The 16,371-nt window shown below is 37.5% G+C and overlaps 1 protein-coding gene across 3 annotated transcripts in view; it reads left to right on the forward strand.

Moving 5' to 3' along the window:
* ltbp3 (latent transforming growth factor beta binding protein 3) overlaps positions 1–16,371 on the forward strand; it is a 53,544-nt gene that overhangs the window by 22,305 nt on the left and 14,868 nt on the right. For 2 of the 3 annotated variants that reach the window (XM_059352027.1, XM_059352029.1), the window contains exons 3-18: positions 359–522; positions 599–704; positions 2,909–2,995; positions 3,176–3,292; positions 4,671–4,826; positions 5,889–5,996; positions 6,083–6,157; positions 7,739–7,816; positions 8,552–8,680; positions 10,188–10,319; positions 10,414–10,542; positions 10,678–10,797; positions 12,913–13,035; positions 13,134–13,256; positions 15,115–15,234; positions 16,080–16,208. In XM_059352027.1, coding sequence (XP_059208010.1) covers positions 359–522; positions 599–704; positions 2,909–2,995; positions 3,176–3,292; positions 4,671–4,826; positions 5,889–5,996; positions 6,083–6,157; positions 7,739–7,816; positions 8,552–8,680; positions 10,188–10,319; positions 10,414–10,542; positions 10,678–10,797; positions 12,913–13,035; positions 13,134–13,256; positions 15,115–15,234; positions 16,080–16,208 — 1,896 coding nt within the window. The remainder of the gene's footprint in view (positions 1–358; positions 523–598; positions 705–2,908; positions 2,996–3,175; positions 3,293–4,670; positions 4,827–5,888; positions 5,997–6,082; positions 6,158–7,738; positions 7,817–8,551; positions 8,681–10,187; positions 10,320–10,413; positions 10,543–10,677; positions 10,798–12,912; positions 13,036–13,133; positions 13,257–15,114; positions 15,235–16,079; positions 16,209–16,371) is intronic. The other variant, XM_059352028.1, reaches the window with a different exon arrangement.

Here is a 16,371-nt window from a genome sequence, read left to right on the forward strand (position 1 = left end):
TTGGAAAAATAGTTTATGCGCTAAACAGGAGATGGAAACGCTTTTTCTGAATAAGTTCTGACAAAGTGAACATTAAATCACGTGACTGATTAGATTCTCTTCTTTGTTGTTGATGTTTTTTCTCTACTTCTTCTCCTGTTTTCCTGACGGATTAGCCTACAGCAAGTTTGTTTATGCAGCTTTGTTTATTCACTCTGGAAACATCCCTAACTTGCATTTTCTTTCATTCTCAATTTCAAAATGAATGGCCAATGAGTCATACATCCCCACTTATAAAATCTGAACTATCAGTTTAATGCCGGAAAATACATTAATGCTGCATTTTGTTCCTCTGATGTCTCCCGTTTCTTTATTCCAGTGCAGTTTAATGTACGTGTTCACCACACGCCAGACACCTCTGTCGTCATCCAGCCCATCGACCAGTCAGAAGTGAAGCCTCCTCTGAAGACGGGGCCGCGCCCGATCCCCACCAGACACAAACCAAAGGGGCGCTGCTTCCAGGAGACCACGCCCAAGCAAGCTGTGAGTTCAGACACACACTGCCAATCCTGAAAGCTTTTGTTTTGACATATCCACTTATAACTTTTCTCTGTTTTAGTGCAACAGCACCCCACTTCCTGTTCTGACCAATCAGGAGGATTGCTGTGGCAGCGTGGGGAATTCATGGGGACAAAACAAGTGCTATCAGTGCCCGAAACTACCCAGTGAGTTACAGTATAAGCTTTGAAGTTTCTGATTCTCCCAGCTTTATACATGCCATCCACTATGTTTACTTTTTAACCTACTTTTTTTATTTAGCAGATTCTTTTCTTAAAGTACTCCTTGTTAGATTTGTATCCAATCTCCATCTTGTGTGTTCTTGCAAATAAATTATTGTTTATTGAGCCAAAAATGTCAAGCATTCCCTGCAATTTATCCTTTTCCACCTTGTGAAATGATGGCCCTGGATTAAAAAACGATCACTTCACCTCCTATAAAAACGTGTGTGAGTGTGTAGGTGAAAGTTAGTGGTGAGCTGAGGTGGGGTAGGGAGAAAACGGAAGAAATTACGGGAATTACACACAGACAGTGAGACACAAAAAGAGAATGTGGAAAATAACCCTCTACTTAAGCATGTTCCTATGGGCCTGCCCAGTGCAGGACTGTCATCACATTGCTGGAGATTGAATTTCAAGAAAATCTTGGCTACTCACGTTTTTCCACTCCGCTATTATTCCGTCTCTCAGTTCTGAGTCAGACAATGCGGCCTTTGACAAAACCTGATACAGTGCGTCTGGTAAGTCTTTAGTCAACTGGATTCCTGCCCAGAGTGCTGTCTGTTTTGTTACATTTAAACTCATTTATAAGCTCCTTTTTTGCGTGTGTTTGTTTTGTTTTTTAATGAAAATAGCAAAAGCGAGCTGTGATCCTTTCCTTTCCCGCTTTTCATTGTGCAGTCCTCCCACAGCTCTCTAATAAAACTGCATTACATGTTTTTACTCCCTCATGGAAAGAAGAACATTCTTCATCTGTGTTCGGGCTCATTTAGTGTAAGAACAAGAACAATGGTTCAAACCTCATGAAAGACTTTACTATTCTTTGACAAGCTACACCCCATCAAAAGGCCTCATTAAAAACTGGTAATACAAAAGAACAAGAAAGGCAAAGAAAGAAGAAAGGAAATCTTCGTTTGCCTAATCGGAAAAATGGACCCAAAATGTGTATTTGGACATTTTTGGAAACAAAAAGTCTCTTTTTGGTGAAGAGTTAGATGAGAACATTGAAGTATGAAGCTGGCAACTTTGTAGCTTGCCGGGTTTTTTTTCTGTTTCAAGTCTTTATACTGAGCTAAGATAATTGGCTGTTGGCTGTAGACTTATAGAAAGATATGAGAGTGCTTTCAGTGCTCTCATTTGAGTCTGTTGGGTTTTTTTACAGGGATTTTTTAAGTTCAAACGCCCCCAAAAAGTTAATTACTTTCATTACAAATATTAACCATAAAAAGGAAAGCTTAAATCTGATAATAATGTAATGGATATTCTAGATATTTTATTTTACAGTATTATTCAAGTGATTATTAGTCTTGAGCATTAAATTACAGTGAATTATATGTAAAAAAATACAAAAAATACTTTCACTTTACTTGAGGATTTCCATTTGATGTAACTTTATACATCACTACATTTTAAGACAAATATTATATATTTACTCCACTACATTTAGCTACCAGCTTTAGTCACTTTTCAGGCTGAGATTTAAGATTTCAAAAAAACATGATACATTTAAAATAAGTAGACATTTAAAAAAATAAAAATAAACCTCATAATAATATATTAAGTTGTTATAAAATATATATAATTTAATAATATATTCAGGATATATTTAACAATCTGGGTGGGGCCATTCTGCATAACTTTTACTCTTACGTTTGATACTTTAAGTACATTTTGATGCTGATACTTTTGTACTTTTACTTTTTGTAAGTAGTAAGTAGTAAGTTTTGAATGCAGGACTTTTACTTGTAATGGAGCAATTTCTCAGTGTGGTATTAGTGCTTTCACTGAAGCAAAGGATCTGAATACTAAGTCAGTGTTGTTGTTGAATTGTCTGTTTAGAGAGCTACAAATATTGTCCATTGTACCTCCGATGCTGTGAATTCAGGAAAACACCATGCGGGTGCTTCGAGATAAGCTTAAAGTTTCCTGACATTGTTTAACCTTTAACTTTTCCAGAAATAGAAGTTGTGAATTCTTCGTACTCACAGGAGTTATATTAAGTCCTCAAACTTCTACTACAACTATTTTTAAACTAGATTATTGGGTAGAGCTTTTACGGCTTTATTTTTGTTAGTATCATCCACCCGCAGCTCTTTTCACTCCATGAAACACTATTTTCACTCATGCTTTTTTCACCTCTTCTCCTCCCTCAGATGCATCAGTCAAGCATACCATTGTGGAAGACTCGGGCTCTACGTGTCCGCAGGGCTATAAAAGATTCAACAGCACTCACTGTCAAGGTAACACAAGCTGGATATGGATTATATAAAAGTACAGAGCTTAAGTTTTGGGGGTTATTTCCGTATTTTACTGTATTGAAACTACAGTTCCCATGTTTGAATTTCTAAACAGATATCATCCTTTTCAGAATAACAAAACAGTATTTTTTTCCTTTTATGCACCACCTCCTGACCCTGAAGATATCAACGAGTGCTCCATGCAGGGCATCTGTCAGAACGGAGACTGTCTGAACACGCTAGGCAGCTTCAAGTGTTCCTGCAAGGCTGGTTTGGTGCTGGACAGGAATCGATGTGTCGGTGAGGAAAGAAGCCTCTCTGCCTGTCACTGAATATCCACTGAGTGACGCCTTATTTTAACCATCTGAACCCCACCATTGAAGCCTGTGTTTTGTTTTAGTAATCGCCAAGAATACATTGTTTATTGTAGAAAGAAACTGTAAAAACAGTCATTATCGTCAAAACTTGAACTTGCCGGCAGTCCTTGAACAGATCATAGGTTGTGAAAAAAGACATGTAATCAAAATGAAGCGTCAAAATCACTTTATTCTACATGTCTCATTTAAAAATTAGCCAAAATATACAATTTGGAATCACTAGATCCTGTTAAAAACATTAAACTCTGCTCCTCTGCGACATCGTGAAGACATGATTGATTCTGCTGAGACGAACAGTCTTATGAGAAATATTCACTGAAAATCTGTTTACACAGAGCAGAGAGGAGAGGTCAGGAGAGGTTATAAAAAATGCTTCAATATGTATAGCATGTGGAGACACGTGGGAAAAGTGTTGCATGTATAAATTCATTTTTTTCCAATTTAAAAATATATAAATATATTAGAGAAATTCAACTTGCGTTTTTCTTTTTTTCGACCTATGTCATTATAACTGTGTTATTCTGCACAAAAGACATTTTTGAGATGTTTCAGCTTCTGTCTCTGATTGAACTGATTTCATAGAGCTGCAGGACTTATATATTGCAGTGAAATACAAGGACTCAGTAAGTTAACCCTTTGATGCACAACATAATGACACCCCTTCTAATTCACAAGATGGATCAAATATGATCCACATTCATTTCCCATGTTATTTAATGCTGCTGTGTGTTTCTGTGCTCTATCTTTTGATATCAACTTATTTTATGATTGAATATTCCAAGTATTCTTTAAATATCTTGTTTTTGATAACAACAGATCATTATTTCATTATTATTTAGATTTTGTATTATTACATAGCTTGCTACTTGGCTAAGTAGCTTGCTAAGCTAACTTCTTAGCCAAGAAGTTAGCTAAGTAGTTAGCTTAGCAAGCTAGTAAGCTAAATACTTAGCCAAAAAGTTAGCTAAGTAGTTAGCTTAACAAGCTAAAAAAGGATATGGGTCATTTTTGACCCATGTTGTGCATTAGAAGAGTAGTGACACTAAAAGGGATTTATTTCAAAAATTAATAAAGGAAAACATAAAAATTAGGATGTATGATGATCAAAAACAAACGAATTGAGGAAAACCTGGAATACTGAATGATGAAAATAATTTATTGCAAAGATATACAACACAAAAACTCTGCCGGGTCACTTTAGACCCATGTTGTGCATCAAAGGGTTAAAAAAAAGCCCTGAAACGGTTTGGTTGAGAGGGTTAATTCACTGATCCCAAATGAAACCCTGTTGTCTTTGTCAGAGTCTCCAGCTGAGCAGGCTCAGTGCTTCCTGCTAGCGTCGGACACCCGGGGCTGTGAGCACCCGGTGCTCTCCAGCATCACTCAGGAGATGTGCTGCTGCACGGTGGGCAAAGCCTGGGGCCCCAACTGTGAAAGATGTCCTCAGGTGGGCACAGGTGAGTGGACAGAGACAGAGAAGAGCAGCTGCAGGCTGAGAAAATGTTGTAACTATTTTCAATAAATGAAATCATTCATGAAAACATGTTGTAGTCAGTGGTGGATTGTAGATGTTTTTCTGTCTCTCTTTAGCCAATTTGCTTCATGTTGTTGTCCTTTGTAGTAATTTTGAGTCTTGTTGTGGTTGTTTGTGTCTCTTTTTAATAATTTTGCTCCTCTTTATGGTCATTTTAAGTCTTTTTATGAACCTGGTCTCACAGTAATCCGTGAAATAGCCACGGATTTCGCTTAACTCAAAATCCGTGGAATAGCCACGGAATCGCTCAAATTTCCGTGAAACTGACACGGATTTCGCTACAATGCAAGTTAATGACAGTCATATCCCGTGGCTATTGGTTTGTTCCAAGTCACGTGACTTTCAAGGTCCCAGCGGTCAGAATAAAAAACATGGCGGACAGTTCTCTCATTTTTAGTGAAAAATCAATATTTTGACTTAGTTTCTGCATAAAAATGGATTTTGATCACATTTCTAGCGAGAAATATATGTTTTATTTTCTAAATCTTCACTCAGTGAATGTACATAATCACTTTGTATGTTGGAATAGCCACGGGATATGACTGTCATTAACTTGCATTGTAGCAAAATCCGTGTCAGTTTCACGGAAATTTGAGCGATTCCGTGGCTATTCCACGGATTTTGAGTTAAGCGAAATCCGTGGCTATTTCACGGATTTCTGTGAGACCATGTTGCTTTTTATAGTGTCTCTTTGTAGTCATTTTCTGCCTCTTTAGAGGTTTTGAGTCTTTTTGTCTATGTTTCTGTGTCTCTTGGAAGTCGTTTTGCTTCTCTTTGTAGTCATTTTGAGTGTTGTTGTAGACTTTATGTGTCATTTTGAGTCTTGTTGTATACCTGGAAGTAATCTGTATTGCCTGCAAGATTTAAAAGAGCGGCTGGAATAACTTTCAACGGCTAAGAGTATTTTTTGCAAAATGTGAAATTGTAAAAAAATAAAATAAAGTAAAAGGAGTCTAATCCCCTCCTCTCTCCATGTGGTGCTCAGCGGCCTTTAGCAAGATCTGCCCTGCTGGGAAAGGATACTTTATACAAAATACAAGAGAGACTGTGGCCTTCCCTCCCATCATCTTTCCCCGCAAGCCTGACAAGGAGGGTGAGTCAACTAACACTCCCAAGTTTTCAGACATTTCTGCATGTGAATTCATAGCTGTAATACCCCTCTATCTCTTTTCTTTTCAGAAACAAAGCGACCTCCAGAGACGGTGACTAGTGTGCAGCAGTCTCCCACCAGCACCAGCAGTCCTCGTGTGCCTGGTAATCTCTCCTCTGACCTCACTATCAGATTCATACTCCATAACTGCAGTGATAGGACATTGTTGTAATGAGGAGGAAATGTATTTGCTACTACTCAGTGCGGCTGTCACAACAAGGGGAAAGTTTCTGCAACAGTGACTAGTGAACATGGGCGGATTATGAGACGATGGGCCGCCGGGCACAGACAGGCAAAAGACACAAAGAACTTTATTGTTCATGGTGGAATCTTTTTGTAGTGTCTTTTTGTAGTCATTCATCTCATTGTGTGATGTCTTTGACATTCTTCATAGTTGCAGTTAGTCTGTTGAATGGTTTTGCGTCTCTTTGTAATCATTTTGAGTCTTGTTGTAGAAGTTTTGTGTCTCTTTGTAGCTGTTTTGCATCTCTTTCAAATCAATTTGTGTCTCTTTGTTGTTCTTTTGTGTCTCATCTGGGGTTTTTTTGCAACTTTTCTTATTTGTAATTAGTCTGTTAGTGCCTCTTTCTCTTTGTAGTCATTTTGTCTATTTATTGGCATTTTTAGGTGTTGTAGATGTTCTGTCTCTTTGTAGTTGTTTTGCATCTCTTTGTAATCCTTTTGTAGTCATTTTGAGTCTTTTTTAGTTGTTTCTTTTCAATTGTTTTGTATGTCGTTTTGAATCTTGGTTTAGATGTTTTTTGTCACTTTGTAGTTGTTTTGCATCTCTTTGTAGTTTTTCTGCAGTCCTTGCAGTCATTTTGCATGTCTTTTCTCCTTTTCACAGCCGTTTTTTGTCTCTTTGTGTATCTTTGCATCTGTTTTGGTCTTGTTGTAGCCTTTTGTGTCTCTTTGTAGCTGTTTTGCATCTCTTTCAAATCAATTTGCGTCTCTTTGTTGTTCTTTTGTGTCTCATCTGTGTTTTTTTGCACCTTTTCTTATTTGTAATTAGTCTGTTTGCCTCTTTCTCTTTGTAGTCATTTTTTCTCTTTATTGGCATTTTTAGGTGTTGTAGATGTTCTGTCTCTTTGTAGTTGTTTTGCATCTCTTTGTAATCTTTTTGTAGTCATTTTGAGTCTTTTTTAGTTGTTTCTTTTCAATTGTTTTGTATGTCTTTGTAGTCATTTTGAATCTTGGTGTAGATGTATTTTTTGTCACTTTGTAGTAGTTTTGCACCTTTTTGAAGTGCTTTTGTAGTCATTTTGAGCCTTGTAGTTGTTTTGCATCTCTTTGTAGTTGTTTTGCATCTCTTTGTAGTTTTTCTGCAGTCCTTGCAGTCATTTTGCATGTCTTTTCTCCTTTTCACAGCTGTTTTTTGTCTCTTTGTGTATCTTTGCATCTGTTTTGGTCTTGTTGTAGCCTTTTGTGTCTCTTTGTAGTAATTTCTAATAATTTCTGCTTCTCCTCCTGGTTGGTATGTGTGTCTTTGAATGACATTTTGTAGCTTAGAGCCAGGGGGGCCCTTGACAATTGTGCCCGGTATGCCCATTTAGTAATCCATCCATGCTATCGTAGAGAAATGTTCCCCATGTGTGGTGCAATTAAAAATGTCAGGACTAAAGTTCAACATGTCATGTTTCCTCCTAAAGCGTGTCCACCTCATCTCTATTCTGTTGGATCCACAGTTGTTAAACCCACCCCTCCAACAATCGTCAGAATGACCCCAGGCAATGACCCCTTCGAAACACAGACAAAAGTCTTGCGTGAGTTCTTCTGCAAACTGACTCAGACATCTATTCTGCTTATGGAGAGTTTCTTCTGTAAAGGCTGGTTCATGTTTTGTACGCCTCAAAAAACGAGAAACAGCTCTCCACATTCCCCAGTAGGAGAAGATTCTGTGATGAACTTTGGGTCCATCACTCAGAAATGACATGTTGACTTTCTCCATGTAATAAATATTTTTTGAGAGCATGCAAAAGACTTATTTACTTATCCTGAGGCATAGAAATAGAAGAGTCCAGTTAACAATAAAGTTAAAGCTAGTCCGATGCATGCTTCTCTAATGCTTGACTGACGATTTTGGACACTTTGCATGTCGTGTCTATTAAAAAAAATAAGGCATGAACCAGCCTTAAGGCTATGTTCACACTCTTTTTGTTTTATGGAAGCAAGTGTTGCCCTGCTGGTATCAGAGAGCAGGTTATGTAAGAGACTTTGTTTCTATAAAAAGAGGAAAAAACATTCCTAAAGGAGTGTTGGATATGTTCTTGTGTGTTCATTTAGATTTCTTTCAGAAATCCAATACAGTTAAAAGCAACTTGCTCCGTCTTTGTGACTCACACCTGTCATTGGCTTTTTAAAAACTTGAATAGTGTGAACATGGCTAAAGATACAGTAGAGGGATTTAGGTACGGCATGAGCTTCAAATACACATATGAATCTATATATATATATATGCATATATGCATATATATGATGCCCGTGTTCCCTCTTTGAAGCAGAGACAGATGAATGCAGGCTAAGCAGGAACATTTGTGGTCATGGAGAGTGTGAGAACAGCCTGAATGGCTACATCTGTCACTGTCATCCTGGCTACCATCTCAACCAGCAGAGGAACATCTGTGAGGGTAAGAGGCATGGTAGCAACATGGTCTCACAGGAATCCGTGAAATAGCCACGGATTTGCTTAACTCAAAATCCGTGGAATAGCCACGGAATCACTCAAATTTCCGTGAAACTGACACGGATTTCGCTACAATGCAAGTTAATGACAGTCATATATATATATACATATCCCGTGTATATTCACTGAGTGAATATTTAGAAAATAAAACATATATTTCTTGCTAGAAATGTGATCAAAATCCATTTTTATGCAGAAACAAAGTCAAAATAATGATTTTTTCACAAAAAATTAAAGAACTGTCCGGCATGTTTTGTGTTCTGACCACCGGGACCTTGAAAGTCACTTGGAACAAACCAATAGGAAAAAATATCCATGGAATAGCCACAGGATATGATATATGTCATTAACTTGCATTGTAGCGAAATCTGTGTCAGTTTCACGGAAATTTGAGTGATTCCGTGGCTATTCCACGGATTTTGAGTTAAGCGAATCCGTGGCTATTTCACGGATTCCTGTGAGACCAGGTTCCATGGTAGAGACAGAGGAGAGAGGAGCTGGTGATAGATCCTGACAAGAAATTTCTCCTGAAGTTTCTTATGCATGTGCAGCTTTTCCTTCTCACAGATAGATACACAATCGATAGAAAGGAGGGCGACTTAACAATGCATGACTTTTAATCAATGGCTCTACCGAGTAATATATGGGTACTGCCTCAAGATCAGCATTATAAATAGGACATGCTAATGTTGGATCTAGCTGGAGTACCCTTTTTAAAAACATAAATATCATTTTATTCTCTAAAGCCCAAGCCATTTCATTGCTCTTTTTACATTTTACTCACTGTGGCCTTGTATTTCACTGTATATAAGTCCTCCAGCTCCATAGAAGCAGCACAATCATGGTTAGAAGTTTGAACAACTCAAACCGTTCGTCTCAGCAGAATCAATCATGGCTTCACAGTGTTGCTGAGCAGCAGAATTTAATGTTTTTAACAAGATCTAGTTATTCCAAAAGTTGTTTTGCATAATTTTAAATGAGACATGTAGAATAAAGTGATTTGACAGAAAAATCACAATTTTCCTAACAGAGACTTTCATAACCTATGATATGTTTATGGAATGTCGGAAAGTTAAAATTTCATGATAATGCCCGTTTTTAGATTTTTCTTTCTTTCTCGGTTAATTAAGTAAATTTGAAAGTACAAAACAGTATGAAACACATTTTTGCCAAAACAACAGATTCAGGTTAATTGGTTAAAAATAATGTTTTATGTTTTCCAGAAATAACTACAAGTCTGTACAAAAAATACAATAACTTAGTGATTAAGTCTTCCTGGAGTGAAATAAATGTATTTGTAAGGTTAGCTGTGTAGTTTTTCTCACCCATGTGAAAGGATCTGGTAGCAAGTGAGAAGTAGTTGACTGTCATTGCTGTCATTACATTGTCACTGTAATTTTAAACACTGTTTTTATTATGGTTCGTCATTGTCTTTCTCTTGTGTGGTCCAGATGATAATGAATGTGACTCGGAGCCGTGCGGCCACGGCAGAGGCCTTTGCGTCAACATAGAAGGAGGTTACAAATGTCTCTGCCGTCAGGGCTATAAACACATGGTGCAGCACGGGAGACTCAAGTGCATAGGTAAGTTATGCTCGGTGATTTCTAAGTTAAAGTGTTTTTTTTTCTTTGAGAAATGATCAGATCCTGCATCTGCTCTATCCTGTCTGTTTTGCAGATGTGAATGAGTGCTCCAAGCAGGACATCTGCGGTGTCGGAGGCCAGTGTGTCAACCTGCCCGGTTCATATAAATGTGAATGTCACAGCGGCTTTAGGAGCAAGTCACACCGACACCCAGCCTGTGAAGGTACAAAGACACTGATTATTATGGCTGTGCATACACTGACAAAACACTTATTATATGTGTGTCACTATGATATGTCTGTGTGTCTGCGTGCAAATCCATACCTGGGTACATGACACTTTCTCTCACTTGTTCCAGATGTAAATGAGTGTTTGAACCCAGACACCTGTCCCACTGAGCAGTGTGAGAACACACCAGGCTCATATGAGTGTGTTCCTTGCTTGCCTGGTCACGAGGCCCGCTCTGGAACCTGCTACGGTGAGTGCAGTTATTATGACAGAATTATTTTAATGCAAAAAAAACCCACCTTTAACCCATAAGAACCCAGACCCAGTTATCCTTAAAGGATGTGTTCTATAAGTGGACCACATAGAACACATTTTTGATGTTTTTAAAAAAAAAATACTACCCCTAAATGTCAAAGATCTGTGATGTGACATATACATTACAATGGGTGTTTATGGTATTTATGTTTATGATTTTTTTAATTTTAAAATAGAAAAAAACGAGACACATTTTTGCTTACAGAGACACAAATTTGCCTTTTTCTTTTGCATCTCCATAACATATATCAAAATTGTTCATTTAATTTGTTCAAGAAATTTGGTTAGAACAAATTAAATGCAACACAGGACAAACTATTAACGGAGTAGAATTGTTAAATGGGTTTAAACTCAAAAATAAGCTTTTTAAAATTAGCTACTTTTACACATTTCTGTTTCAAGTCACACAGTAGGGATTCAGGCTTAGGGATTTGATGAGTTAAGGTGAAGCATAAAGATGAATATGGGAGATTCTAGAAGATTTAAAGTGTTTGTTACACAGGTGTCACCATGGGTTCTTATGGGTTAAACAATCTATAGTGTTTATCTTCCTTTAACCCCCTGGCCGATCAGCTGGCCTTTATATTTTCCTCCTTCAGAGGCTCTTGCAGACTCAATATTATAAGGCAAACACCACATAGTTTTTTCATGCATATATTTTTGCCAATTGCATATGCATCTTTCTGCATATTAGGGAACTAAGCAGTCTGTGAACTGTATAAATTTGGCATCACTGTAGAGCTGAGACTCTGGATTCAACAAGCCCGATTTTATTCATGTGGGATGCTGTTAGTTCCCATAGTAGCCAGTTCATTGCAGTGGGAGCATTTCTTGAAATTTGACCTCACTGTATAAAATGAGTTGCTGTGACCTCTGGATGATCACAGCATCATGAAACTTTACAGCCACAAACTAAAGACATAGAGCATTCAGAAGACATATAGCTTTCATCTGAATTTTGTCAATGGGGTTTCTCAGCAGTTTAATGAACAGAAGTGCTTGCCATCCAATCGCCGAAAAGTTTTTTAAACCAAATTACAGCATGGATTTATTGATGTTGTTCCATTTTACATTTGGTGTAATGATGTAATATTCTAGAGGAGTTTTGACAGTTTTTATTGATTCTTGATTTTTTTTTTTAAATGGCCTTATTCAGCACCAAATGTATGTAACAAATGATATCAACCCCAAATGATATCAAAAGTGCTGCAACAACTCCTGAACCCTTAAATGCCTATATGGCTTTCCCAATTGATGCATTCTGTGTTTTTTATAAGAGATTTATGCCCAGAACAACTTGACACACAGTGCTGAGCTTCATCTCAAATTAATCTTCATGTTCCAGCTTTCACATGATGCACTTCACTTCTATGTTGCATTTATTGTTGCCCTGCTATCTTCCCCTAAAAATCCACTGTGCACAAACCCCAATTCTCATTAAAAGGGGCAGAATGATGAAGAAGAGAGGTTTTAACACCCTTCAGTGTTGATCTTCCTTTAACCCATAAGAACCCACGGTGACACAGGTGTAACAAACACTTTAAATCTTCTAGAATCTCCCATATTCAGCTTTATTTTTCACCTTAATTCATTAAATCCCTAAGTGACTGGAAACAGAAATGTGAAAAAGTAGCTAATTTCAAAAAGCTTATTTTTTTGTTATAATTATAACCAATTTAACAATTCTATTCTGTTAATATGGTGCACTTTATTGGATTTAACCCATTTAACAGCACTAATAATGTCACAATTTTAATATATGTTGTGGAGATGCAGAGAAAAAGGCAAATTTGTGTCTCTGTAAGCAGAAAACGTGTTGAATTTTTTTATATTAAAATAAGAAATATCATAAACATAAATACCATAAATGCCTAATGTGACATACATGTCACATCACATATCTTTAACATTTAAGGGTAGTATTTTTAAAAAACATCATAAATGTGTTCTATGTGGTCCACTTGGTCTGTGGTAGATCTCCCATAATTTTCTTTCAAGGATAAATGGGTCTGGGTTCTTATGGGTTAATGTCTCCTCCATGTTTCCCCAGACATTAATGAGTGTCAGAAGCCTGGGATCTGTCCTAACGGTCGCTGTGAGAACCTCCCTGGTACTTACCGCTGCCTGTGCAACGAGGGCTTCCTCCCGTCTTCAGACAGCAAAGGTTGCAGCGGTGAGTAATGCTTACTTAACCTTTACATGACATTGCATAGATCGCCTGGAATGAGAGATTTTATGGCCATTTGATTTTTTTTTCCTTCTCTCAAACAGACATTGATGAGTGTGAGGACGTCAGGCTGTGTGCTTACGGCCATTGCATCAACACAGAAGGCTCCTTCCAGTGCCAGTGCTACCCGGGATACCAGCGCACACAGGAAGGCAGCCACTGTGAAGGCAAGTGTTATTCAACACACCATGCACTTTAACCCATAAGAACCCAGACCCAGTTATCCAGTTACCTGGTTGATCCTGCCAGTAGCATATGCTTGTCTCAAAGATTAAGCCATGCAAGTATAAGTACACACGGCCGGTACAGTGAAACTGCGAATGGCTCATTAAATCAGAAAAAGTTATGGGGTATATACCACCATTTCTGATGTGTTTTCAAAAACACTATCCCTAAATGTCAAAGATCTGTGATGTGACATAAACGTTACATTGGGCGCTTATAGTATTTATGATTATAATATTTATGTTTATAATATTTCGTATTTTAGAATTTAAAAAAACTAGACACAAATTTGCCGTTTTCTCTGCATCTCCACAACATCTATCATATCATAATTGTGACATTATTAGTTCTGTTTAACAACAAATTATTTTTTAGATTTGTTTTTAAGTAGCATAATAATAAAAAAAATCGATAATAAATAAATACAAATAACCATGTGTCTTTTTGTTTATCAAAATTGTGACTTTAATTTGTTCAGGGAATATGGTCAAAACAAGTTAAATGCAATACAGGACAAACTATTAACGGATTAGAATTGTTAAATGGGTTTAAACTTAGCCTAGTAACAATAAATAGAAGATTTAACGTGTTTGTTACACGGGTGTCACCATGGGTTCTTATGGGTTAAAGCTACTGCAAGGAACTTTCATTTCAGGGGGATTTTGGCGGCCCCTGTGGACAAAAACGGTAGTTAGCACCACCACTTTGTGTCATGAAGATCTTGACTTTATTAGGGCCACGGGGCAATCGCACCGAGCACTGGTCCCATACAGCAATGGCTGCCCCGAGCACTACTGTTATACTGTGGATTTCTTCTCGGTCCTCTTCCAGACGCAATTTCGTCCCGCTACTAGTCCTACAACTTGAAGAGTTGCAGGACAAATTATACATCAAAACATGCCGTTTGATCGGGATCGGTGTGCTATTACTTTTCTCTACAGAATACGAATTTTTCGCGACACACACACACACATTTTGAGGTTAAAGGGCATAGTTTGAAATCTCTGAAGAATCTCATCATAGTGTACACACACCGGCAGTAGCCCCCGTGGCCCTTTCAGAATTTCCCCAGAGGAAATTTTCTAGTTTTCAAAACTGTATTTATTTAAAATTTAATTCAAACACAGCTTTTTGCATGTATTGTATTTAGCTTCTGTTTTAGCTGTTTCTTTTTTGTTTTTGTTTTCATTTTAATTTTAATCTTCTTTTTAAATTTGTTTTTCTGCCCTTTGTCTTGGTGCTTTTGATGTCTTGTAAAAAGTACTTTGTTGTTGAAATGTCCTATATAATTAAACTTGCCTTGCTTATCTAGTTGTGGCTATGATTAATTATGGTATCAAAAACCAATTAATTATTTTGATTAGAATAAATGGGATAATGCTTTTGGCAAAATTCCTAGATCATAATGTAAATTTAGCAATAAAAAAAAATTAATTTTGTTATTTCACTGAAGGACGTCAAGCAATATCTCAACCTGATTTTCAAATTCAACAACAAGAAGGCCTTTAAGATGCTTAATACATTTTTGTGTAGTCTGATAAACCCCCTGGCTATTTTTGTTATTGTATACATATTTTGAGGCAACAGTCTCATAAGCAATTTAAAACTCCCTGTATCTGCTTTATTAGTATTCATGCAACCAAAATGCAATAATTCATCACTCTGAAACTAATTTCATTGTCACTTGATAACTAATCAGTGCTGGGACTGTCCAAATAAAGTGTGACCGAGTTCATATAATTAATCCTGCTCACCACATGCTTCGCATTCCAACATTGTTTTTGTTTCCTTCCCCTTTAGATATCAACGAGTGTGAGAGGCCATCAAACTGTCAGAGGGGCCGCTGTATCAACAGTATGGGCTCATACCACTGTGAGTGCCAGAAAGGCTACACGCTGGTCGGAGGCAGGAGATGCCAAGGTCAGTCTCCTCAAATCTCCATGGTCAGACCTTTATTAGGAAACAGGAAGCTGCCTGTTATTTTGATAGTAACTAATTCACATGCAAGAGAGGGTGAGCACTTTAAATCTTTGTTTTATTGCAGGATCTTTATTTATTTTTATCCTCTGAACCCCAAAAGAAATGTATGACATTCTATTCTGCTCTTCAGCGACACTGTGAAGCCATGATTAATTCTGCTGAGACAAACGGTCACTTGACAAATATTCACTGAAAATCTGTTTACACAGAGCAGAGAGGAGAGGACAGGAGAGGCTGCAAGTAGAGTTTGTAAAAAAGGCAAATAGTCCAATATGTATAGCATGTGGAGAGCCAAGTTTTTTTCCCAATATTCATGACACTTGTGGGCACTTGGAAAAGTGTTGTAGCCTATATATAAATTCCATTTAATTCCTATTTAAAAAAATGATTTAGCAGAGAAATCCAGCTTGAATTTCTTTTTTTTTTCATTAACTGTTTTATTCGGGACAAAAGAGTTGTGTTTTTGAGTTGTTCACACTTCTAGCCGCCACTCACTGTGTCCTTGTATTTCAATGCAATATATATATATATATATATTGCATTGAAATACAAGGACACAGTGAGTTAAAAACGCCCTGAAACGGCTTGGGGTTCAGAGAGTTATTATATTGCATCTTACACCATGTGAAGCATTGCATTGTGGGTAAAACGTAGCGTACATGCTAGGGACACTTTATTTACTCAGTGACCAAATGTTTTCTTAATTACTTTTCTTAACAAAAACAGTCTATTTGTTTGTTACTCAGATGGTGTTTGGATTGAAACAAACATGATTTCCCTTTCAGACATAGACGAATGCGCCGCAGACAGAAGTCTCTGCCAGCCCTTCGGCTCTTGTGAGAACAGACCGGGCTCCTATGTGTGTGCCTGCAATCACGGTTTTGTCCTCTCAGAGGACAAACACAGCTGTGAGGGTAAGCCAGCGCTGATTCCTTCTGGTTTACTGCAGACCCACATTTATCCCAGAGCTTAAACCAAGCCTGAACATTTGATCCCTGCCTGTCCCCAACCCAAAACATTTCAGTTCAGACCAATCTGAGGGCCTGAAAGCCAAACAATTAAAATTGTTGCTGATAT

Source organism: Centropristis striata, chromosome 15 (assembly GCF_030273125.1).
Source record: "Centropristis striata isolate RG_2023a ecotype Rhode Island chromosome 15, C.striata_1.0, whole genome shotgun sequence".
Taxonomy (NCBI): domain Eukaryota; kingdom Metazoa; phylum Chordata; class Actinopteri; order Perciformes; family Serranidae; genus Centropristis; species Centropristis striata.